Genomic DNA, 26843 nt, shown 5'->3' on the forward strand with positions numbered 1-26843 from the left:
TTTAAGTAAAGGAAGTGGAAACTTCGACAAAAAGGAGATATTTTCCTACATAAAAAATGTATGCACTGAATGTAAATTACTTTATTTTATAATATAAATTTGTCATAGCAATAGAACTGCCTATGGATGTTCACTGGACTGGTCCCCGGTCGCCTGGCTTTTCTCGGCAACTGAGTTCCTGGCTGGCCAAGGCGTTCACTCCATGATCAACGCAACAGCCTGCCATTGGTTCGGCGGTCTGATGATGTTTATCAGTTATTCCTTCAATTTATTTTATGTTTTGATACATATATTCTATATGCCCACAGTGTTGTAGCATGGACATCGGTACTTGGAGTAAGGCCAGATAGATATGCACAAGCGGCTATTAGCAACAACACGCGTGGATATTACGTTCATGCTACATCATGTACATGTGACCACGACACGTGAGAAAATAAATATGCATGTTACGAGGGTGTGCTCGGTCACATGACTCCATCTGACCAATCACCGACGCTGAATATCATGTGATGTGAGTCAGATGAAAACATAAACATTGCACAGTACGGTGTTGGACCAGGCCACAGACGTTCCAATGTCGTCCTGCCGATAATCTACCCTAAAAAACTGTACGTTTGCCGGCACAGACCACAACGGGAATAATACTATAGACCACTATCATTTACAGCCACGGAATATGAATCTTTCGTTGTCAGGCTGCGGCTTTCTAGGCATATACCATGTAGGTGTAGCAAGCTGTTTCGTTGAGCATGCCCCGGAACTTGTGAAGAATTGCAAGGTCGCCGGTGCTTCTGCGGGAGCTCTGGCTGGTTGTCTCTTGGTCTGTGATGACATTGATTTAAGTAAGTCAATAACGTTTTACTTGTATTTGTTGTTTCGACTTATAAATTTTGAATTTTAATTTCATGCGGGTGGTGAGAACTGCCCCAATTAATAGTACGCGTCGACTTCGGACCCTGCGGGGGCCGGGGGTACAAGTACGCCACAAAAACATAGATGTGATGCTTACAATCGATCACTCCATGGTCTGAAGGTCGATTATCTCTGTTCGCAGTGAACGTTGTACCCTCCCAGCAAGGGGACGACACCCATTTTATCTGCGTTGTTGTCGTGTGTGGACGGGCCAGATCTGTGTCTCTGCTCGTTGAATATTCAGTTATTGATTATTGTATTCAACGGGGACATCAAATGTGTGAATTGTGTACGCGTGTCCCACACCACTGACCATCGCCATTATAAGCCCAGGCTGTAAACTTGTAGTTGGACAACCGAAAACAACCCCTCTATCTCACTGTCTTTATTTACCATTTTGAAACACGTTTGCAATCGCGTGTACACAAAAGACGACGAAATCATCGGCGTTGAAATCAGCAACTCTACTCGCCTCACGCAAACAGAGCGTACATTTTGATGATTCCCCTACTGGGACCCTCACCCAAAGATTCTGTTACGTCACATTATACAGTCCCCGCACGCATTAATCAATAAAGGGTATTGTTTAACGTTTCACAGATTTTGTGAAGCCATCTACAATTAAAATGAACTGGTAAAACAGCCTGTGTTGATTGGATCATAAGAGGGTCAGTGTTGGGCGTACCGCGGGTGCAACGAATCATTTTCTTCGTTTGAACATCCCTTTTGTTTTCGTATGTACTCCAGTAGTGCGTCGATCAACAAGGACGGTATGGGTATTACTAGTAACTACATTATCACAACTCTTATCACAAGTTGAATGTGCACAATTTCAACACTCGATTTGCCCATTACCTTGACTCGAACATGCGATGTTAAAAAAGTACGACGACCGGCGATGCACGCTATTTCGTATGTACTTGCACGCGCAACATGACCAGCCCCAACCCTACGTGGCAACATCTATACAAAGACAATGTCAGTCAAATGACATTGAAGCTATTACAAATTAACAGATGGCATTCGTTTGATCTTGACCTCAATGTCATCAAATTGGGATACTAGATGTGCGTAGAGAGATAGTACATTTTGCTAGTTCCTGCACATTTTTGAAGTAGGAATTCCCGTGAATAGGATGAAAAATAACCGTGACGTGGTGAGATGCTTTGACGCTTGCCATCGCAATGTTATCCGGGCAATGTTATGAAACAACAGACAAACTGAACAACTCTGTGTAGCCTGCATTTTGTTATACAATCACATGAACCCAAGCTGGTATTCGGCCGATGCCACAAACCGCATCGCGCCACACGTGAAATGCGTGAAATGTTTGCTGAGATTAGAAGTAGTCGATAAGAGCAAGGTCATCACACTTTCATGTGCGTTGACCCCTTGCGAACAGAATACACCCAATAACACATTTTGCTGCAGCAGTGTCACAGTCTGTGGTTTTCCATTCCAGGACATATCTGTTGTAATTTTTTGCCGTTTTCCTCTGATTGCCATTATGAAAGGGTCATGGTATATTGTCTTGTTTTGGCTATGTCAGAGTACATACCAATAAAGACATACTTCAGTTGATAATTAACCTTCCTGTCCAGTTTGTGCCAATTTGTTCTTTTTGTGTATGATTAAACAGAATGATTGATAAATACCGGTACAGTAAACTTTTTGAAAAAAGAAACAACTCTTGATGCCCAAATAATATAATTCCACAAAACTACATAAAAGATATTTAGAGTAGCCAATGAGTATCTTGAATTGTCTGGGATGGAAATGTACTTACCAGTTACCTGCTCCCCAGGTGTGGGTTTTTCATTCACCCACACTACCGTCTACATGGCAGTGTACCTAAGTATATTACTTCACTGTCAACTCACCATCAATTCAACATTCTGCTCAGGTTTTTTCCGTCAATTTGCTATGTTGTGATACTTATATGCCCACAGACTTTGGGTGTATAATGTGCTTATCCCCCTCAGTATCAGCATGGAAGTGAAAGAAATTTTCTTTTACCTCCTTGGTATCAGGTACTCCAAAACTATACCATGATAAATCCAGTACTACTCAGTTGTGTTATTACTGTAAATATTCATGCGTATACAGATGTTTTAATATTCACAATTCATTGGATCACCAGAATGGCAAATTCTATCTGCTACTTTAACCTAAAAATGTAAGCAGTACCACACCTCAGATTCTGGTATACTTGACAACCCCAACAACATAGAAAGAATTTTTATCAGACAGAAAATATGGGATACAGATACAGTAGGACATGTGACAGGTCCTGTTATTTGCTTCTGTGTGGAGCAGCTGCTATTTTGACTGAGTATGGACTCCCATAGTCTTTATGGAGAGGTATATAAGCTACCCCGTCCAGCCGCCCCTTTGCTCATAAAATTCTGATGGCTGGTACACTGTCTGGTTCAGCCACAGCCACATGGAATGATGTGTGTACGCATGTCACATTGGGTGCCTTGTGGGCCTGTGGCAGTAAGTCTGAGACATTACATAAGAGAATCCATTTCTGTTGTCTGATGGTTGTATTGAATATTTTGATGTGTCCTGCACATGTAGCATGATCAAGTCCTTCCCAATATTGGGAAATCTAATGCGGTCATGATTTTATCTAATGCAGTCAATTTAAGAGCGTCCTTTTTAGGCTTTCCATTGAAACCTTTGTTAGCTCTGGTAAACGGTCGCTGTGCAGCCTTTGTGAATATTTCAATTAAAGTAAACCATTTGAAGAGGAGAAGAAAAAAAAAGGTTTCAAATATAAAAAGCAAATACGAAAAGCCAAAGTTTTTAACTGCATAGTCCCTCATGCAGTCCTATGTGTTGAACTAACTGTTTTATTGTGAACTGGCTATAGTCTTGTTTCATTACATGTATTAACATACAAATTTAATCAACATTGTAACAATTAAAATGAACATTGATTTTTGAAGAAAAAAAATCACAGTGTAAACAATAATGTATACGATTTGTTTTTGTCTTTGCTTTGCAGGGGAGTGTACTGAAGATGTTTTGGAAATAGTTATACGGGCACGATCCCATGCACTGGGGCCTCTACATCCAAGCTTTAATGTCACAAAAATTTTACGAGACGGGTTCAGAAAGGTGCTTCCTAAAGACGCACACAAGAGTGCCAGCGGAAGACTGTTCGTGTCACTCACAAGGCTTTCAGACTGCTCCAATGTTATTGTGTCCGAGTTTGAAACGAGGGAAGATTTAATTCAGGTGAGTACAGTAGGAATTGTATTTCATCATATTGTCACTGATACTGGATAAGGTGCCCAGGGGGTGGAAAAGTTCCCAGGTGTGTTCTCCAACCCTCTTTTGATAAGGAAATCATGTGTGACTAGTTGGCCAATGATAGAACATATTTTCTCTTTCGAAAGAAATGCAGTAAATTTGAAAATTGAACAATGATTTTTATGTACACTCATGGAAGTTCCAGCAATTTATCCTTGTCTGAACCACGATAACATTTGCCATAGGGTGTCAGTGGTAAATTGTAAATTTAGCCAAGATAAAATAAACAAAGGCAAAATGTACTTAAAAACATCTGAGGAATTTGTTTATAGATTCATGAAAAAAGTCTGGAACTCTCCAACACTTTTGACTCTGGACACAAATTTAAACTCATCATGTGTAATCCAGGGTTCTCCCCAGAGTTCCAAGAGTGCTGGACGGCTCATTAATATTCATATAAGCATTAATATTCATGAAAAACTGTAACATTTTATATGCTTGTATGTTTACTTTCTTACGGCTTGATGTACAAATAATAACAGCCATTTCCACTGTACCTTCAAGGTATTTTTTCAGATTTAACTGAACAATATAGAAAGGAAAAAAAATCAGTAGTTGTAAAGGAATATTTTGAAGCTTCTGAAAACTAATGTACCACTTTGTCATCATTTTCCTGTGCTTATATCATCCCTGTCCACTATGAAGTTTGGATTACCATTGCACTGACCTACCTCCATACACTGACCCACTATCCTAAGTTTTTCAAATGACCTAGGTGGTCTTGTTAATGCTCTTGCGCAGACTCAGTAGAGTTTAAACCAACAACTTAGGGGTTGACTAATCGGCCATAGTTTTGAAAGTTGAATTTCTCGATGTCAAATTCGCTTCAATGGCTGACTTTCTAGTTAGGGGGTTCGTGCTTCTTTGCCTCAAGATGGCGCCCTTGCGCACAGCTTGAGTTACATTCGGTGGGGGGGGGGACCAACCCACAAATTTGCAGACGACATCTGACCTGACCTTAGACCAAATTCAACTTTTGTATACAATGCCTGTTTTTTCACTGCTGTGTGCCGAAATGCTTTGCGTACTCTCGAAAAAAGTCATCGAGCGGACTAAAAAAATACCCCTGGATGCAAGATGTTACGTTTTTTCCATTGCAAAATGCAAAAAAACAACCTGGTTTGAGAAAAAAGTGGCTAAAAGCAATAAGACGTGATCCGAAATGGATGCCGACAAAATATACACGGATCTGCTCCCAACATTTCGTAGACAGTAAACCTAGCGAAGAGAATCCAATCCCAGCATTTTTGGAAATATGAAGCCCGGTACATCCATTTTACGACCACCTAACAAAATGCAACGCCAGAAGAGTCACAGTTAGCAGGGGAAAAGCGGATGTCATGCAAGACGGCGACGGAGGATATCGGCGTAGGCAGTGATGATCCGGAGACAGTTGCCGACATCGTTGTACTTCCCTGTGATGTAGATAGTACTGGCGTTGTTGAAGTTGTGTCATTTGAAGAAAAAGCTTCGGATATCTCACAAGGTACACAGAATCTCTTAAATCTTTGAACTATTTCTCTCTGGGGCCTCCTATTTTTTGCCCCCGCCCCTCCGGATTGACGGAAGATAATTTTCAGTAACAACTAATACAACAAGGCTGCATATGGGATCACAGTCCCTACCACGTACCCTTTAATTATTATCTTAGAGGGACTGTGATGGAAAGTAACATTCTGTTTCAGCTATGTGTTGTGCAGCTACCTTGAAACATGTAGTTTACTCAAGCTGTGTTGGAAAGGTTTGTAGTGGACCATATCTCTGATATAATTGCTAGCTATATGAGTGAACTGTATCTGGCAAGGTTTTCTTGAAGGGACTAAGGCCCCCTATATTAATTTGGTTAAGTTTCTTCTAAAATGTTATGTTTTTTCTGCTTGCTGAACTGGGCTCAATCTCTGGTTGTCACCACTCAACCCACACTCTGTACAACTCTGTACATGTACATACTGCATAATTCCAGTATCATTTACTTGTTGGTACATACCAAAAATTACTCATAGTAGAATTCCTAGGGTATGGTCATGTGTAGGGTAAGAATTGAATTATAACAACTGGCTACTAAGCATTATATTTCAGCAAGCAGGACAACATAACTACCATTTCAAAGATAACTAAAATAACAGAAATAATGTCAAAAAATGAGCAACTCTGTCCCTAAGTTTAAGGGTCATATTTCAAATGTAAATATTTTTCTTATTTTAGATGTATACATACAGATATTAAATCAACAAACACATGATCCTAAAACTTTTTTCCAACTGTAAACTCAAATCAAACATATATCAGGGATAGACTTTATTATTGTAGCGGTTTAATCTCATTTTTATTTTTGTGTCTGCGTCACAGGCATTGAAGTGTATCCCATCCCTAGTAGTGACCATAGCTACTGTTGTCATCCTCTATCTGTTGCTACTGACTCTGTGCATGAGGTGGCCTGTCTAACTGATGTCACAGGAAACATCATTTCAACTGAAGAGATGCTCAAATCACAGAATGAAATACAGAAGTTGAGAACACAAGTGCAAATGTTACAGAGAGAGAAGCATGGCCTTGAATGTGAAGTCAGTGAGTTGAAAATGAAACTTGAAGACAAGGACAAATTGAGGAAAGAATTATTTTTAGAAACTGTCTTATCTGATGACAAGTCTGTTTTTAAATATACAGGGATGCCAAGTCTGGGTATTCTTAATGGTGTTTTTAATATTCTAAATGCTAGAGATAATGAAATTAAATATTGGCGTGGAAAAGAAAGCTCAAGTAGAAAATCATATCAAACAAAAATGGGGGCAAAAAAAACAGGGCCATCAAGGAAATTGTCAAAATATGATGAGTATTTACTCACCCTTATTCGATTCAGGGTTGGTTTATTGGGTTTTTTTGTTGCAGAAATTTGGTGTTTCAGAGTCAAGGGTGTCACAGATTTTTGCAACATGGATTAATTATATGCATTTGGTTCTCAGTCCACTTTTGAAGTGGCCTTCTCGTCAACTGGTGAAAAAATATATGCCTGCAGTGTTTAGAAAAAAATATCCTAAAACCAGAGCTATAATAGATTGCTCAGAGTTATTTGTACAGAAGCCTGCAACTCCAACTGCACAAGCATGTACATGGAGCAACTACAAATCTCATAATACTTATAAATTTCTTGTGGCAATCAGTCCTTCTGGTGTATTTACATTTGTATCAAACTTGTGGGGTGGCAATGTTTCAGACTGTCATATTACAGATCATAGTGAGTTTTTTAGATTTAATTGAAGAAGGTGATGATATCATGGCAGATCGTGGTTTTACAATAAGAAAACAACTTACTCAGAGAAAAGCGACTCTCAATATTCCTCCGTTCACTCATGCAGCAAAAACAGCAAAAGGCAAACGCTTGAACTCAGCACAGATAACAAAAACAAAAAGCATCGCAAAACTAAGAATTCATGTTGAACGTGCCATAGGAAACTTAAGCGCTTTCGTCTTCTCAACCAGGTAATGCCCTTGACGTTGAAGCCACTCAGCAATCAGATGTTGAAGCTAGCTGCCATATTTTGTAATTTTCTCCACCAATTGTAAAGAAATAAATTAAAAATACCACAATTGAAAATATAGGCAAGAACAATGACTATTAGTATATTAATTCACTAGCTAAAAGTTCAATACAAACACATTGGTGTAGGCCTGGATACAGGGTTGTATTTGTTGTTTAAACGGACACTATCTGAAACTTTTGGCAATTTTTTATTATTTTTGTTTCACGAAGTCAACCAGAGTTTCTTGTGCTACTTCCAAATGAATTTTATCAGAATCATCTTCTTTTGACTGAGCTTTGTGTAAATTTTTATGACATTGGCAATAGCAAAAGTTGAATTTCTAGCAATTCTCAATGTTACCTGGTAGAGACAAATTCTGTGTAATGCTTGCACATCCTTAATGAGATATCATTAACAAGAGAGATTTTTGTCTGCTATTGTGTAAAATTCATAATATATAAATACCATTTATGTACAATATATACACATTGAATCCTGTAAATTTTAATATTTAATAATTTCATACTTTATTGTTGAACAATGCAAATTGATATTCTGTACAGTATTTATACAGTATTTGTACATGTAAAAATTTCTATAGTGGTGTAAAAAGTCAAACTGTACAAATTTCTCAATTTATTTAATTCAATAAATTTATTTATTTATTATATTATTAAAATGTAATAATTTATTAACATTTATATACAATCAAGAGAGTTGTTCAGTCAAATAAATAGGACAATTTTCAATTCCCAATGTTTTGTAAAAAAAATATCTAGTTGACATATTAAAACTCACAGCAGTAATGTAAATATTTTTTTGTAATGATGCCAAGTAAAGTAACATTATTGTTACTTCAATTACACAGCAAATTACTGAGTACATCTCATTATTATTTTAGTATTTTTGGTACAATGTATGTCAAATAGAAGAATTGTAGGGATTTCAACATATTTTTCCAAAAAGGATCATCTGCATAAATACGCTCTACACTCAAAACCTTTTCTGGTGTACAAGACAAAATCACACCAATGATGCTGTGAAATAGCCAACTGTCCTTGAATCTGTGAGTACCATGGTGATGTTTCTTTTAATTTCACATTATTATGTTCATCTAAAAAACAATTATACTGGGGATTTTCTTTACATATATCTTCTGGTGACATATCCTTGTACTTAATGGACATTTAATTTCTAAAATACCCTTCTCACAACACTTACACAAAACAATACCATCTGGCTAGCTCCCAAATATGGATACTCTTTTACTAATGAAGAGTCCACTGTTCACAACCACTGCATTCTGATGAGACTTTTTGTATTCATTGTAGTAAAATACCTTGCAACTGGTTCACAATTTATTCCATATTCTGTTGCTTCATTACTAAAAGTACCTTCCCCAACAACAGCTTTAACTATATAATTATCCAGATCATCACCCTGATAATGAACAGCCCTGTGAAAAACAGATGCAGTGAGTCTTCCTTTTCTATATTCAAACCACTCACTACTTTTACTCTGCTCAGACGTCAGATGAAATACTTCCTTTATGTCTGTCTCTGATGTATTTTCACATAAGTAAGTTATGAATGCATCACAAGATCCATTTTCAGTTTCTTTAAACTTTTCTACAGTTTGAATGAGTGTCAGAGGTTGTGCTTCAGTGGAATCATTATCAAAGGTACAAGGACTAGTAGGTGGATCTATCACCTCTAAAACACCAGCATGCAAGCTTTCATTTTTAAATAAATTACAAATTGCAATTTCCACTTCCCTATCTGACAGCAGAGGGTGATCTGTACCAGGGAGTATATTGTGGTGTGGGTTCAGGAGTGATTTCTTGTCTGGATTGATGATGAAAGTCTATTTCTAATATTTCCATTGGTCTTGATGTATGGCGAGGAACATCCCATTTACACGGTTGATCTGTTGATGTCTCAGCTGATCTATCACAGTGACGCTCATTGAAGTCATGCAGAGCAAACAGTAGTGCAATGCAGTGTTTACATCTGCCATCATCCCTGTAACAATGAATTGAGCACATTTAGCATTATATTATTAGATCACAAAAATCTACACAGAATGCCTTGCAGGTTTTTTTTGGGAGGGGGCTGAGTTCACAAACACTCGAGGGGGAAGAGGCGAATTTTCGAAAATGATACCTATTTTATTTTCAAATTGCCCCAGACACATTTCATAAAATTTCAGATCCCCTCCCAACTCATGATAAAGTTGAGACTCCCATTTGGCAGCTTGCTGACTAATTAATTACCATACAATTACTTTTTCACTTAAGTTCGACAATCATGATGGGTGTACCTGTGTATGCCATTTTGAATCCTGGCATTTAGTAAATATATCACAAATTATTTTGGTATGACTTTGATGTCTCTGTGATTAATTAACACTATATTTTCAAGTACCCTTCGCAGTACCAATAGTGAAATTAAAGTCCACCCCTGACAAGTTGCTCAGTTTTTCAAGCCCCCCCCCCCCCCCCCGAAGTATTTGTGAACGCGACCATAAAAATTGCCATCTGTGCAGCAAATATGTATCATTTTCAACTGAACCTTTTCACGTCATTTCTAGTTTGCACCAACCAGAGCCAGATATACATCAACACAAACTGACCTGCCTAGAGAAAAAGTATACTGCATGTAAATAGTGAACGGCGCGGTGCACAGTGACTTCCGCCCGGATTTGTAGTCATGTATGCAATACGTCTCACACACAAAAGTAAACAAGTCATATTACTTACGCTACACATTCACAGCCACCGGACAGAATGTTACAACTTTTATCAATCAGCACCCATGTCACATACGGTTGACTTTTCTGTCTCTCCTGTGGAACAACTTTTGCTTTGACATAGAAATAATTGCTCCGCGGCTGGTGTGCGTAAAGTTTCACTTCAGCTACATGTCGTTTGAAAACAGTTGGTACCCGTCTTCCGACTTCAACTTACGCAGGCGACCGCAATCAAACTGACACACAGCACTCAAATAAACCAAAACGTCAACCAGTTGTACATTGGGTAAATTAAAAAGATCACTACTCCAGTCCTTGGCCGGAATTCCGCGAACATCGGGGAGTTCAAGTTCAATCCTGTCGTCTACTTTGACAGTTCGCCGCCGCTTCATTGACGTCTCTAAGTCGTCGGGTTCAGAAATCACCGGCAAGTTCATCATCGCCGCTTTCTGAGCTAAACTGATCAACTGAGGCTTCTTTTGGTCGCTAGCAGGAATTCCCCGTTCTTTCAAGTAAAGTTTTAGCTCGGTAACTTTCATTTCTGCAAAAATGTTTGCCATTGTTTACAAATACGCAAAAGGTCAGGTCAAATATTTATCGTCTGCGTGTTAGCTCAATAGCGCAAATTTGTGGTTGTCCACCGAATGTCAATCAAGCTGTGCGCAAGGGCGCCATCTTGAGGCAAAAATGCGCAAACCCGCTAACTCGAAAGTCAGCCATTGCTTCCTGATAGTCATTGTAGAATGGGAAAATTCACAAACAGAGAGGCTTGTTGCCACGGACAAGTAACTTTTGGCTTATTGACCTAAAAACTAAGTGAGTTTTCATTGATAATTCAAAGACTGGATTCGTTGACACCAAAGTTTGCTCATGACTTTCATTGCATGCAGTCTTTCCACAATGCCACTCATTGAGTTTGAACTGAACATTGAAGAGTACGTTTTAGTAGAAGTCCTGTTTTTTGTGCTGATTTTTGCTACCGTACTTCATTTTTATAGTGTTATAAACCTTGATACAAAGCAAAAAATCTTCAGTTTTTCTCCTCCTTTCGATCGTACTACTACCTCCATGATCGTACAGAGATACTGTGTGACAGGAAAACCGTGTCTTGTTCATAGGCAATGATCTTGTGAACGTACGTTCAACAGCTGAACAGCTTTTCATATGCAAAATCAGCGTACGGTAATTAACCGGTGGTATTGTTTAAATAGCATTTTATTGAAAGGCATTCTAAAGTACCATTGTTTACATCAACTCTTCATGCAATTTTATGAACTGCTTTACCTCGAAAGTGTCATAGACATTCACGTTGATTGTTCGAAGCATTGAACAGCAAGTGCCGGACGGTCACTTGTCAATGCTGGTCGGAAATTCTGAGTGCCGGACGGGCCCGACCGGCGCCGTCCGGCGTGGGCAGAACCCTGGTAATCTATATTCATTTTGCCGGCTACTGACCATACATACTGCCGTTGTGTTTGACAAAGAACAAAGAACCCCCCACCCCATACAAAAAATTTGGAAGTGCAAAAATACGATGAATTTTGAACTTTCTAAATTCTCCAAAGCGTGATAAATTTCAAGAAATAGTGTTTTTGGTGACAGCTGCTCACAACAAACGTAACAAAACAAATTGTGATTGAGTGTCACATGTATGCGTCTGTATGGTTTCCGTGCATAAGCGTTGCTCAAAGTTGCTTCATGTTGGTGCAAGATTGTTACAGTATGGGTAAACTCCTCCCCTCTAAACACAATCAGTTTTGTTCTGCCGTTAATTTATGATATCCACATCAGTCTGAAGAGGGTCATCAACAAATATTGTGTAACAGTAGCTCAGATCCAGCAGACGACAATTGCATTAGGCGAATTGGAAGAACTAAAGGAAGCAACACTAAATATTTAGCATATTCTGGCATGCATGCAAATAATTTTATTTTTTGTGTAGATGCTTAAAAATTCTAAAAAAATTTAGTCCTGCTATCGCTTGAAAATCAAAGGACAGGTTGTAGACAGCCATGAGAAACGTTTAATGTACTTGCAGATAAATTAAGTTTTTATGCACACTGTGTTGGCAGATGGCCTCCCTGATTGGGGTCTAAGGTTCTACAAAAATACCAAGACCATGAATTTTGCCATTTGTCTGGTACTAGCCATGTACAAGTAGTCATGTGTCCTTTGTGTTGCATAACTAATACCGGTATGCGTGGCTAGGTTCTAGATCAGCATTGCATTGTACCAATGCCCTGTTTCATCTTTGACCCTCAGTATCGGCAGTCTTATCATGTAACAGTTCAAACTCTACAATGGACAAAGTTAAAAGCAAATGCTAAGGAGACCCATTTACGTATCCTGGACACAAACTCACATGCACTGACATGTGATCAATGCAAGTTTGTCATGATATGCTGTTTCGTAATTCCTGCTTTACTTTACTGTCACCTCAAGGTTTTGACAGGAAAAAATTATCAGGTTTGTAGCAAAGGACATCAAACTAAAAATCACATATGTGTGTCTTCAAAAAATAACGTTCAGTGTGAGACATAATTTATGTGTGTTGGGTTACAAGTAAAAGTTCGTAATTTTTTGTGAATGAACAAGCAGAAGTTTGTCATCGAAGATGGTGATACTGTATAGACACAAAAACGACATTGACAATTAAATGTTTTTGTGCTGGCATCAAAGTTGTGAAAGTGTCCTTATTGCAAGGAGATTTAAGGTATAAGTAGAAATATGACAGAATTAGACCCAGCTGTCAATCTGCTAATCTGAGTCAATATGCTGTCCTTGATGCTGGATCAGGCCTGCGTGTAATCATGATGTATTTTTGAAATTTAAACTTTATGTTGCAACAACAATCTTTTCAAGTTGCTGCTTAATATTGGTCAATTTTAACGTCACAATACATAGACATGTTGAGGGTATCAACTTCAATGCTCCTCTTTCAAACAAACTGCCCCTGTTATTGCACTGCAGGATTTGACCCTTAGGTCAGTGGCCTTTGCTGTATCCTTGCTAGGTGAATGACCTCAACAGCAACATGCTTTCCGAGAGTGAGTCTGAAGCATTGTGTGCTACATCATGGACTCAATGTGCATCTGTAAAGTGAATTTGGCATATTACAGAAATATAAAATATAATAATAGCACAAATTACTTCAAGTACAAAGTAACATCTGTCTCTTAAGTTTCAAGCATCCTGCAATCTTCAGACAGATAGAACTTGATATGTGAAACTTACGTAACAGATATTATTACTTTATACTAGAAGTACATGTAATTTGTGTAATAATGACTTATTAGTTATAATGCTGCACTTTTGGATCAGGATTTTACATTGGAATTGTAGTTAACTTACAAGATTTCAACAATCTTGTCTGTATACAACATTGTTTTAATGCTTGTGAGGACAATAATATTTATCCTGATAAAGAATATGTGTCTTCAGTCAGTCCATTGTTCCAAATTGACGTACATGCACATACCCTGAGATAGCTTTTGATTAGACTTGCTTCAAGTCTGTGGGCATATAAATATCAAAACACAATAAATTGAAGGAATAAACTTCAGCAGACTGTCACATAGATTGTTGGGTGAACACATTGGTTGGCCATTCAGTAACTGCCACTGGAAAAGCCAAACGACTGGGGCCAGTCTACCTTTTGATGGGCCAGACAAAAAACCTTGAGCTGTCTGGATCTGAAGTGCAGACCTTGAATTTGTTTTTCATTTTGAATTTATTCAGTGACACCAGGGCAGTGTATTTACGAATGATCCAATCTTGCCTTGATTTGTGAAAATTTATCCCTATCGAAAGACACTAAATGTATTAACATAAACAGACTCTTTGCCAATGAGAATGGCCTTCATTGTATTGTTGTTGAAAATACAAAAGATGTACTTCTTGCTATGCAAGCTGCATACATTTTAGCTGTTCAATCATAATCAGCTTTCAAAACATCTATCGTTTGTTTTCAGTGCAGTTTGTTTTTAAGTTGAGAATTAAGCATACACTGCTGATCAAATGTGTCAAATACAAGTTCAGTAAGGGATTCACACCCTCTTGGATTTATTTTATATTCATCACCATTTAATTGTCACTGTTGCACAAATTCATTGATAAATCAATAGTGAAGCCAGTCCAGGCATATTGCAGTTTGTGTTGGATTTTGCTTCTACCACCCATCTCTTTGCTTAAATCATACACTCTATAAACGTCTAAATATAGTGCAGTAGTTTAGGTACTTCTGTAACAGTGAATATCCAACATTTGTCACTTGTATTAATTGTTAATTGTGTGCGCAAAACCCTCCAGCAAACTCAACCAAATGACTCCTTTCTTCAACCTATTGAGGGCGCCCTATTATAAAGATGAAGTAATAATAATAATAATAATCTTTATTACCCTTAATCATATTAATATTACAATTCAGTAATGAATGTACATCTGAGTTGTGCTGTGATAAAGGGTAAACAGAAACGGAAAATAGCAAATGCTAGTCTAGTCCGTTCCCAAAGCCATTTGATGTTAAAGCAAGAAAAGTGTGTATTGTGCCATGGTCCCTCTCTCAGTGTAACATTGTCATGCATTTTGGATTTTGTGTGGTCTGTTTCAACTCTACTGTACTCAAAATATAAGGCCCATAAGCAGACAGGCAAGCATTGTCTCTGTATTCAATCTGTACATTTTTTAACAAGAAATTTTGTGTATATTTTCAGGTACTTCTATGCAGTGCTTTTGTACCATTGTACTCAGGGCTGATACCACCATCATACAAAGGAGTTGTAAGTTAGCCTTTCAGTTGTTTTCCACTCATGCAGTCTTACACACAAACATTGCATCAGCTTTATACCTTGTCTTTTCACTCGCCATGAACAGTACAGGTATTTGGAGGATTTCAACTTAACTTTAAAGTGTACAAACTTATATGGTAGCATCCCTTGTCCGTGATGTATCCAAAAACAAGACAAGCAGTTCCTCAGCAAGTATGAGTTCTGTTTCAGTACACTCACATTTCAGTGTTCAAGACAGCAAATGGTGACTCCTCTATTCGTGTTAACCCTTTCACCACTGTGGTTTGAACCTATCCCATTGTTTTCTATGGTAAAGTTGGACCTTTAGACAGGAAAATAGGGGTGAAAGGGTTAAACCAACATTCCGTGACAACAATGTTAAATTTGTAATCTTACTTTCATTATCAACCAATGAAGCCTTCTTAAAGATTGCAATCGGATCCATCCTAGATTTCTTCAAAATGACGACACCGATTTCAAGTAAATGAGACAGGTGTATGGGCACTTTGCTATTTTTGTCTTCTTGTATTTTTTCAGCGCTACGTTGATGGTGGTCTAAGTAATAATTCGCCATGTTGCAGTGATGCCGATTCCACCATAACTGTCTCTCCGTTTTCAGGCGAGAGTGACATATGCCCTCCGACAGACGATACCAGCAACTACCTTCACATGAATCTGGCGAACACCAGCATTCAGCTGACTCCAAGCAATCTCTACCGCCTCTCGAGGGCGCTCTTCCCTCCAGAACCTGAAATCATGACAAGGATGTGCAGGCGGGGATTTCAAGATGCACTCCAGTTTCTGAAACACAGAGGTAAGACTTAGCTGAAGTCACTAGATTAGTGGATTGTGTACGTTATCAATGGACGATGGCAGCTGTAAGTACTAGTCACGGTATGAGGGGACATCCTAAGTTAGTTACAATTCAAACAAATTCTTTTTTGTCCACCGATCTTCAGTCTTGCCACAGCCAATTGTTTTTGCTGCTCACTGTGCCATTAAGTGCTACCAGTCAGGACTTGTGCAAAGAAGGGGCATTAGATTTTTGCATTTATTACGTCAAACAAGAAGCAGTTTGAAACTAGGTGGTTGGAGTGCATCTAATTGTTTCCCCTTTGTCCACTACAGTATAATAGTACAGTAAAACCTGTCTAAACTTAACCATTCAAGGACTGAGCAAATTGTTCGGTATGGTGAGGTGTCTGGTATATACAGGCCCTGTTAACATATAGAGTTCTGTCGGAATTAGACTGGGAAAGGGTTCAGTTTAGACAGGTTTCCATTTTAGGCAGGATTTGGTTTAGACAGGTTTGGTTTAGACAGGTTTCAGTTTAGGCAGAGTTCGGTTTAAACAGGTTTCCAGTTTAGATAGGGTTGAGTGTAGACAGGGTTAAGTTTAGACAGGTTTGGAGTGTGGACAGGTTTCAGGTTTCACTGTATTGATGTCCACATTATATTGATCATGCAGGTCTTGTCAGTTGCAACAGACATCTGAGTCTCAGATCTCTCAGCGAAGTCCACATACACGACGATATCTCACTGTCAGGTGATGACGACGATGAAGATAGCCTGATTGAAGAAACACAGCATTGCACTGACTGCCAAGAGAGGAAGCAAGAAGTAGATTTGATTGACAATTTACCAAAACCAGTCCTGGAAGGTAAATAAGCTAAATGAATCCTTTGAAAGATTACACTGCGTTCACTTCGAGCGGTATTTTCGCATTTCATCCCGCGGTAAGGATCTGACCAATATGTAGCAGATTATGCTACTCATTAGAGAGGAACCATGGAAGATAGTTAACATACATAAATAAAACACTCGCAAATGCAAAGTTTGAAAAATCTAAGCCATCATAAATCTTTTTACCTCAGTCATTGTTTATTTTCAAGAAAGCTTAAAAGAAGATGCAATATGATTTCATACATTTATGACAAGTATCAGTGTCATTATTGTCTATTTCCTTTTCTTACCGTCTTCAGCATTTCAGTCTGCGAGTGCATCAGTCAACGACAGCAGGCTGGCTTGGATTGTATCGTATGCCACACTGCCCTATGTTCTACCTCTAGAAACACTGTACAGCTTCTTGTCAAGGTGAGGACAATTTTATCAATCAATTTTCAGGCAGGTGGTGTGGTTGCATGAATGTATGTCTGTTTGAATCTTGGAAAAAAAGGGTCAGGGAATTCGCTCTTGGGGAGACCATGATACAGCAGTGTGTTGTGGTTACAACCCATTCTTTTATGGAGGGTGGCATGTAGTTACTTTTACAAGGAGAAAGAGAGGGTTGAAGATTTTATGTTTGGCACACTGATGAAGCACTCTTTGCCTGCAAGTCAGAAAATGATGACAAAAACTAAATAAAGCTTACTCAGGCAGATTAGACTGGGAAGTGAATGATTTTCCGTTTCAACAATGACCCCCTCTATTCACCAATGTATGTTTGTTCAGATTTGTGAATAGATAGGTTACTTTCTCTATTGTATGTGCAGTTAGATTTGTTCAAGTTGTGATGAAATCTGCAATTTTGTGTTTTTTGATGAAACCGTAAGATTAACTACTGAGTCATGTACATGTACTGTACCGTTTCACAGTATCTTTGAAATTTTTTAGTTTGTGAATTATAGTATTGATTTTCAATTTTCCACGCAAGAAATGTAATTTGTTTCAATTTTTTGATGATTTTGTGTAGATTCATTGACTGGCTGCCCTATTTACCCAGTGATTTGCAAGCGTTTGTCTACTTTTTATGGCACATTGCTAAACACATTGTCAAACATGTTGAAAGTGAAAGGCATCAGTACAGTGCAAGGTATGTCAAGTTTATCTTTCCCAAATCATTCAGTGTTGTTTCTTTACGTATTTTTGCAACCCATTTGCAGTATTGCACTAAAAACCTCACTCGATCAACATGTTGACCCTGCCTTTATAATCAAGTGTTTCGGGTTTCTTGGGCATTTTGAGGAGAGAAAGGCAAGACATGGTACTAAAAAATGTACTGTTACAGATCGTGTCAAACCTTTAACTTGTTCACCCCCAATTCCCTGTAAATAGGTCTACAATCACCATTGATAACAATGGATTTGGACCAAACCATGGTGGTGAAAGGGTTAAAGATTTGAAAGCTGTTTCAAGCAGTATTGTCTTCTAGAGTTCCTCTGATTGGTCACTTTCTCCATAAAAGCACATGGTGCAATTTTAATGTAATTTGTGATATTGTGCATTTTGTATGGAGCATATATTCCCGCCCCCATTTGGAGCAAGTGCAGTAGTATCTCCTGTGACATTGTGTGTGTCTCCAGGTACTGTCACCTCCAGTCCTACCCAGTCATACCCATTTCTCATTGTAGAAGTCCAGATTTGATGTACAAAACAATAGAAATGAACAAAATCTAGTGATCCACAGGGCTAGCCGTAAAATTGTTGTGCAGAAGGAAAGAGTGATCACCAAAGTCAATTTTGTTGTCTTCATAAAAATACACCCTAGTTAATTTTCTTCAGATTTTTGCCAAATATTTTTTATGAAAAACTGTAGTCAATAGAATTTGGTTTTCATTTGGTCCAAAATTATCAAAAAAGTTACAGAAAATTGGTAAAATGTGTCACTAAATTTTTGATGGGAAAAATTACAGCACTCAAAGGGTTAAACCAAGACAAAAATAAATCTAGATTCTATCAAAGACCATAAAAATAGCCTAAGTTTTACGTGATTTCTTTATCTCCGATAGATTCAGTTGCCAGCTTGCCATCACAGAGAGTGAAATTCACCAGGAAGGGTTCGAAATATTCACAGAGGAGGAACTCCGAAATATGCGATTCAACTTTAACCTCGGCATCCAGGAATCCCAAGATGGCCGACAAGTGAGGTGGCAGATCGGAGAGGATGAACTCCGGCTGTGTAGCGACGACAGCGATGAAAATGACAATGACCTATGCAATGTCCAACAACACCTAACCTCGGTCGTTGATTCTTCTGATGTGGATACATAATAGAAAAGATGGCTGACAATCAACATTTACAACAATCTGTGAATAGTTTACTCTGACACTGACTGTTTATATTTTGCTTTCTTTTTGTATCCTGGACTCATAACAATGTTCAACCAAGGAACTGATTACTTTGTTTGGCAGATTGAATCAAAGCCTTGTCAAATTAACGATTGAGTATTAGACAAAAGATTATGATACAGCCCAGGTTGATTCTCTCCGGGAAAGTGAGCCTTCAAGAAATAATGATCACTGATTGTGAATTTCTGTTTGATTTTATAAGGACGGTCAATATGTGTGTGCTGATTTTGAAGATTGAGGTCAGAAATTATGTAAAACAAATATATTGTTTAAATGTACAAATTTGAGAAAGAATAGGGGATTTTCTTCTGAGGAAGATTGAAGGAACAGAAGCAGTTGTAAATTTTGATGATTTTCTCCACTATTTTCATTTTTTGAAGTCAACTACAGTTTTCATTTTTTTCCCCCAAATCATGTGGAGTTACATGATATCAGCTCGACAACTCAGCCTACATGTGTTGTTATGGTTGACAAGTGAATTCTAGTCCAGACTAGAATTCAAATGTAAACAATATGTAAACAGTGCATTTTACACTTAAGGATGTGGTGTGACAAGACAAATAGGTTGTGATTCAATGTGCTTTGGGGAGCAGAACAAGAAACTTTAGTTGACAATGAAAACAAAAACAGTAAAAAAAAATCATCAAAGGTTAGAGTTACTAGGCCTTCAAAGAACACTTATGTTAACCAGCAGTCTTGTTACTTTACAGTTCAAATTAGCCACAGATACCTCATGTTGTTGAAATTATATCTTACTGCAGAAAAAAGTGTCAAAGTTCACTCATTAGACTGTTTTCCACAGCATGTGCTGGGTTGAACTATGACCTCCAGAGTATAGAAGGCCCGAGTCTACACACGGCTAAACAATGATGTAGTTGATACATTGATAAATTATTGGGAGATTCTCCTTTCCATCAAAAATGTTAACAATTGAACTGCCATACCAGGAACTATTCTTTTCATACATGACAAGGGTGACATTTCTGTCCGGACAGGCAGTTATTTCACATTTCAGGGAAAATATTGTATATTTTGATTTTTTTTGAGCATTTTAAATTGTCTGCTCTACCTTCTGACATTTGCAGTAAATTTTGTTTACATTTGTCTTCCATTATGCTGTAGCAAACAAAAACAATACAAAAACATAACTTCTTCTCCATCACCAGTTTCCATTCTTTCAAGAATTTTTTTTTAAGTGAATGTTTTCGGTCGGTGCACTGTCCCTGTTTGCGCATATACAGACTAGGTGTCTGTCATGTGCAGTGGGATAGAAACTGTGTTTTTTTTTTTCTTTTGGAAATTAATGTGTTCAAGCATCAACTGGTTACTTCTACGAAGCGGAGTTGATGGCACAAAACACTGTGAACAGGAATTATATTGCCCATGGGACAGTGGTGGTTGTCTTTGGCAATAACAGTAATTGTTCCCTCCACATCTGATAGAGGGCGCTGTTTCAAACTGAAGAATCTAAAAAAATAAAAAAGTGATGATAGTACAATTTGGACAGCGCCATTTTACTCTCTCAAGATGTGATAGTAACGAAGGAAATCTTCTGTCGAATTTTTGTTTCTATGAAATAGTGAAGATGTGTATTTGCTCTTCACTTATAAATGTATACAAATTGAAAACATACTATGTGCAATAAATAATTACTGGACGATTTGCCATTTCAGTAACAAACAAATGATTCTTGGAAGGATTGATTCTTGTACCATTTTTTTACCTCGTCATGCTTTCCAGACAATGATTTGAAATCAATTCAATGTGCATTACCTCAGAAAAAAGAGACCAGGATTTTTTTCATATTTTTGAGTATATGTGACAAAAGATGACTACCATACTCTAATTCATTCAAAATAGAAATCCATTTAAAGGACGATGGATGGATTTATATTTTGCTTGAAAGATACATGTTTCAGTTTGATGTAAGTTTTTTCCCTCGATGAGTTTTGTCTCCTAATTTACATATGAATCTATTGTAGAACACCTACAATGCACTTGTTTTTACTGACCGACTTGAAATAAATTTGAGTTTGTTCTAATGTTTTCTGCTATTCTGCATAGTCAATGCTTTTGATGACTTTTCATTTATTAGCACGTCTCACAGATGTACATGTACATGAATCAATTCACCCCTACCCCCTAACAAAGTTTGTACAGTGACCTTTGATTTTCATTCTTGATTTAAAAAAATGATTGCAAGTTAAGTATTTCACTTTTGAGGCATGTAGTCACAGGGCCTTCACATTGAATTTCTGTAACCCATTCACCCCATGTCCCTATATATAGGTCCTGTTTTGCTATGGAAAAAAAGAGGGTTGTACCAAGCAATGGTCATGAGAGGTTTAAATATATTGACACTAATATTACAATCTGCGTAGCTTGATCATCAGGGCCATACAACATTGCAAGTCCATATAAAGACTGTTGGTCATGAAACTGACGCATCCACAATGAATTTCCGTTACAAAGACTGTCCGTCATGAAAACTGATTTCATCAGCTTTTTGTCAGTGTTATCGAGTCTCGGTCACTCCACAAAAGAGTGACATGATCGAGTTTGGTTCTGATCTGCTGAGTGATCAGGGCTAAAATCAGATTTGCATTTTGATCATCACACACACATTCGTCACATCTAATTTTGACGTTATTTCAACATTTGAAAATCCATCACACTTTCATTTCCATAAGCATGTATTCTATTACACTCCTATGTTATTGTGTGATTGGCTTTGTTCAGTACTCCAGGATGCAATATAGGAAAGGTTCTCAAAAATTTCCATACGTGAGATTTTTATGAAATTCTTACAATCACAATGCTGAATTACTGAAAGATACAATTCCAAAATGACATTGACGCTTTGTAGGAGAGCGTGTATGCAAATTGTAAACTGCATGTCCTATATATTGGAAGCGGTTATTAACATTTCCAATCACATGATCAGAAGTGATACTCTGTTGAAATATATCCAGGTTTGATATATCAATAGTGCAGGCACACTTACAAGGAAGTCCCATTGGAATGAATAGTTGATCCATGTAAAGCGAATAGCAGCAGACATGTAACATACTTTCTTGGCCCGGCAAATGACTTTGTTTGCAGAAGGTGAACAAAAGTGACTGAATTAATTGCAAGCTAAATAAAAACAAATGATTGGAGAGCTCTTCAAAACCCTCTTCCAATAGCATTATAAAATATTAACATATCAACCCAATGAATGAAAATAGGAACAATCATACTATGAACCTCAGTTCATACTTCTAACCAACTGAACTTTCTTATAATTTAATGTCTTTGTTGTTTCATCAAAACACCTTTCTCTGAGCAAACAATACAGGATAAAAAATTGTCGTCAATTTCCTCTGAAAAAGTCGACGTCGGTTCTTTTGCTGCCATTGTCCAAGCTTGAAATAGTTTGTCACTGGGACAACACGTGGGTATGTAATCATGAGTCAGTGCGGGGCGCGGGGTGGTTGCTGATGAGAGCAGAGGTTTCTGTAATGTATGTATGAGGTCAAAGGGTAGCTAAGCACTTCTTTGACACAAAACAGCGCAGCCAGTGGTAAAATTGGAACAGGGAATCAGAATAACAGGAAATACACGCGTTATTAGGGAGCATTCGTTTTTTACGGGTTGGTGGAACTTGTGAAACAAATGAAATGTTAAAAGCGACCCCCTCCAAATCAAATTTCCAAAATTTGAACCCCCCCCCCCCCACAATTCATCAATAGTAAAATGTGACTCCCCCCAAAAATCACCATATTTGATTCATTAACCCTTCGCACCCTATGCCCCTGGGCTGAAAAATTGGGCCCTTCAAAAGTGTTTGCAAAAACAAGATTTCATGCTCAAAAAACAGCGACCCTCCCCTAGATGTCATAGTCTGTATCAATAATATCTTAATTGACTTATAATTTCCCATTTACCTTTGGACTTTCAAAGAATCCTTTTCTAACTTTACAAATAATCACTGGGTGAAATTCCAACATCATTTTGGTTTATCAGATCTGCTGTTTCAAATATAATATTCTCGTCACGTACATTTACATCATTTGTCAAACTTTTTTTTAAAGCACAGATTTTAATAGCTAATTTTGTATTGTAAAAATATATTCAAAGTTTCCTCACATACCACAATGTATAGAGAATCAACATCTTTGGTGAAATTCCAAAATCAAATTTCTTGCACACACATGAACTTGTAATCGCCCTAGTCTAATCAAGTACACTAATATCCATAATCAAGAGTACATAAATACACAGATTTAGCTAGTTTTGTATTGGAAAAAATATTCATAGTTTCTTCATAGACCAACATGTATAGTGAATCAACATCTTGGTGAAATTCCAAAATCAAATTTCTTGCTCACACATGCACCGGTAACTACCCTAGTCTGATCAAGTACATTAATATCAATAATCAAGAGTCTATAAATACACAGATTTAGCTAGTTTTGTATTTAAAAGAAATTATTCATAGCTTCTCATAGACTACTCATAGATTATGTATGGAGGACCAAGCAACATATCAGTGAAATTCCAAAGAAAATTTTTTCCATAACTTCATACAAATCTTTGTAAACTTTGATCCCCCTTTCAAGCATTGATTGTAAAATTTGACCCTCCTAAAAACGGTTTCGTAAAGTCAACCCCACCTTATTTCCACCGAACCCCCTCCCCGTAAAAAACGAATGCTCTCTTAGCTACTAGCCCTGACAAGAACGCGAAAATCCAGGAGAAGCATTAGTAGTTGGTTAAGAGTGGTTCTCTGCTGGTGGGAAAGCAATTTCCTAATATGTGCAGGCAAGAAAATTTTTGTCGTGCGTGTGCTGGCGTGTGGACCTTAAATTTTTACATTTAGTCTCGGGGAAATTTGCAAGGTTAAAGGGGAGATTCGTGCGGTCGAGGAGGATGAAAATGTTGAAATTGAGTGGGGAATCCTCAACAAGTGGGAGGGGGCAGTCGCGAAACACTTCCATGTCCCCTCCAAATTTGACGTTTATTGTCATTTTTCAGTAAATACAGAACTAAAATGTGAAAATTAGAGAAACTGGTTCCTCTATGTGTCTTCGTTCGAACGGTGCGCGCGTTGTCTATAGTGAGAAAGGTTGTCCGACTCGCAGGCAGTGTTATTGAAAGACCATTCAAAACGTTAACGTTTGTGAAACATTGCAATATCGTACGTCTAGGTATTGCTGTTGATATCAATGTTTTACCGTAAATTGTTTGGCGCTAATACGTGAAAGACATTTTGTTGTTAATATCAACTCAAAACGGTCGAGGCAGTGCACGTGTGTTACAAAAATTTCTTGTGCAAATTTTTGTGTTTCATCTAGTTAGAGTCAGACAAAGCTGGCTGTGCAAAAGAATATTGTTCGTTTGTGATTTATTGTTGGGATGGCAATATTTAATCTTTTCACCTGGTAGAGGAAAATCATTGCTTTTTTGGTCGGCATATAACAATAAAAAGGGTCAATTGGCGGGGAAGGAATGTGATTCGGCTGTTTTCTGAAGTATGCCCATCATGAGGAAGGGGAAAGCGTGAACAAAGAGATGGCAGTGGGTTATTTTGTAATGGGGAAGAGGATAGTGACAAATTTTATAGTAGGGAGATGGGAAGCATTTATTGTCGTTCAAAAAACGTATATTTACAAATTAAAATAACCCTTATTAATTTTTCTTAAAATCGATTGGTTAGGTGGCTCTTTTCAGTAGACACTTCTAACTATTAGGTACTATCACTAAGTAAAGATTGCGATAGCTTTTATTCCGGATCCAATTTCTGAGCTGGTAAAACATGCCGATAAAACATTGCAGTATTGGTATTTTGATTCAACATCTCGTATTTATCGATTGATAGTCAACTTGTAATGGAGAAGTATGCTATCAGCACAGAAAATTGCATTTCAATATATACCATATGTGAATGATAGGATTCTCTTTTGTGTTATTGCAAAGATAACTGTAGTATGCGCCTTGAGAGAGAAAGATTTTAACTTTTGCTCAAACTTTCCTCAATGAAGCTTTCAACCATTTTCTTACCAACTGAAAATCAGGGGGTCACCACTCAGATTTTTGCTACGAGAAAAACAAACTACGGATTCGAACATTTATCGATTTTATTTAAAATTCGATCTGGCCGCCGTCCTTGTTTTAAACTCTTTGGAGAAAAATAAAACTTCCGATTTTCAAAAATTAAGAAAATAATATGAATTTTTTGTTTTAATGTTTTTGTTTTGCTCCAAATAAGCGTTTTAAAATTTGTTTTCACAAGCAGTAGACCAGAAAAATATCGAAAAACTTCAGACTTCGAATATCTGTCCTATAGGCGCACTACACTATATGTCAGTGTATAGTACGAATGATCACAGAATTACGAGTGTAATTGCGTGGATATAGTTGCTGCTAATGAGTTTTCCTCACAGAAATGAAACATGTTTGACCGAAGTCGTAGACGGCGCTTGCTATTTGTTATCTGTTGTATTTTGGTCACGCAAAGAAAACCAAAAAAAGTGACGAGGGGAGTACTTGATAAAAACAAAAGAAAATTGAAGATTGCCGCAAAAGTTGTTGACTCTGTATGATCTCAACATATCAAGGCAATTCTTATGGTTTATTCAGTCGTTCAGCGCTGTGGCTATGTAAGCGATGGAAATATTATAATATATAAACTGTCTTGTTTTTTGTACAACAACAAAGTTAAATTTAAACAGTAAAGATTCTTAATTTAAATGAAAAGATGTTAATTACACCGCATATTTCGGTTCGGTAAGTCACCTTGCTCATTTTTTTCACTAGTTGGCAAAACGTAGCAAGGAATCCATAATTTGCATACTCTCTCATGATCAGCATTTTGGTGCTCTTCAGCGACTTCAATTGACCCGTCCAGATTTTGATTAACTCATTTGGCTTAGACTGATCTATGCCTGAATAAGAAAACGTGGAAGCTTATTTAAAAACAGAAAAATGCTGATGGTCAGAATTTTCAAAGTACAAATTAATCATAATCGAGATGATAGCGTTGTTAAAATCATAATAAGAATTTCAAATATATGTAATTTCATATTCTTGAGTACTTTATTTGTGGTTTATCCTGAAAAATATGTCTTTGTAGCATAGTTTCATAGCTTTTAAACTGAATCAGAAACAGGCTATGAAATTTATATCAGATTTCATGTATAAACGAAAGCACTTAAAATAATTCAACATTGAGGGCGCTATACACCAAAGCCCAGCCGCTACTCCTATAGTGTCAGCTGTAGTGCAACTGGACTGTCACGTTTCACTCCTTTCAAAGGCGAATTGATACTTAAATGTCATTGTATCCGAGCCAGTGAGAAAAATCTTTATTAGACCTTAATACAAAGCTTTAAAATTGAAAAAAAAATCTGTCCGAACTACATAAATGTTTGGACACCGGAAGATCTGCAAGCTGTCTGTCAACAAGAAATACGGAAGGTTTTGGCACGCTGATTTCGATGCTGAT

General features: G+C 37.5%; 1 protein-coding gene across 1 annotated transcript; it reads left to right on the plus strand.

Annotated features, from left to right (window-relative positions):
• Window positions 1-519: 519 nt before the first annotated feature.
• LOC139121624 (patatin-like phospholipase domain-containing protein 4) lies at window positions 520-21404 on the plus strand. Its single transcript, XM_070686675.1, has 8 exons — window positions 520-845; window positions 3926-4158; window positions 15215-15280; window positions 15827-16103; window positions 16758-16949; window positions 17272-17383; window positions 17982-18101; window positions 19018-21404. The coding sequence occupies exons 1-8, from the start codon at window positions 680-682 to the stop codon at window positions 19277-19279; spliced, it is 1428 nt and encodes a 475-aa protein (XP_070542776.1). The 5' UTR covers window positions 520-679; the 3' UTR covers window positions 19280-21404.
• The last annotated feature ends 5439 nt before the right edge of the window (window positions 21405-26843 follow it).

The sequence above is a fragment of the Ptychodera flava genome, chromosome 21 (assembly GCF_041260155.1).
Source record: "Ptychodera flava strain L36383 chromosome 21, AS_Pfla_20210202, whole genome shotgun sequence".
NCBI classification, from domain to species: domain Eukaryota; kingdom Metazoa; phylum Hemichordata; class Enteropneusta; family Ptychoderidae; genus Ptychodera; species Ptychodera flava.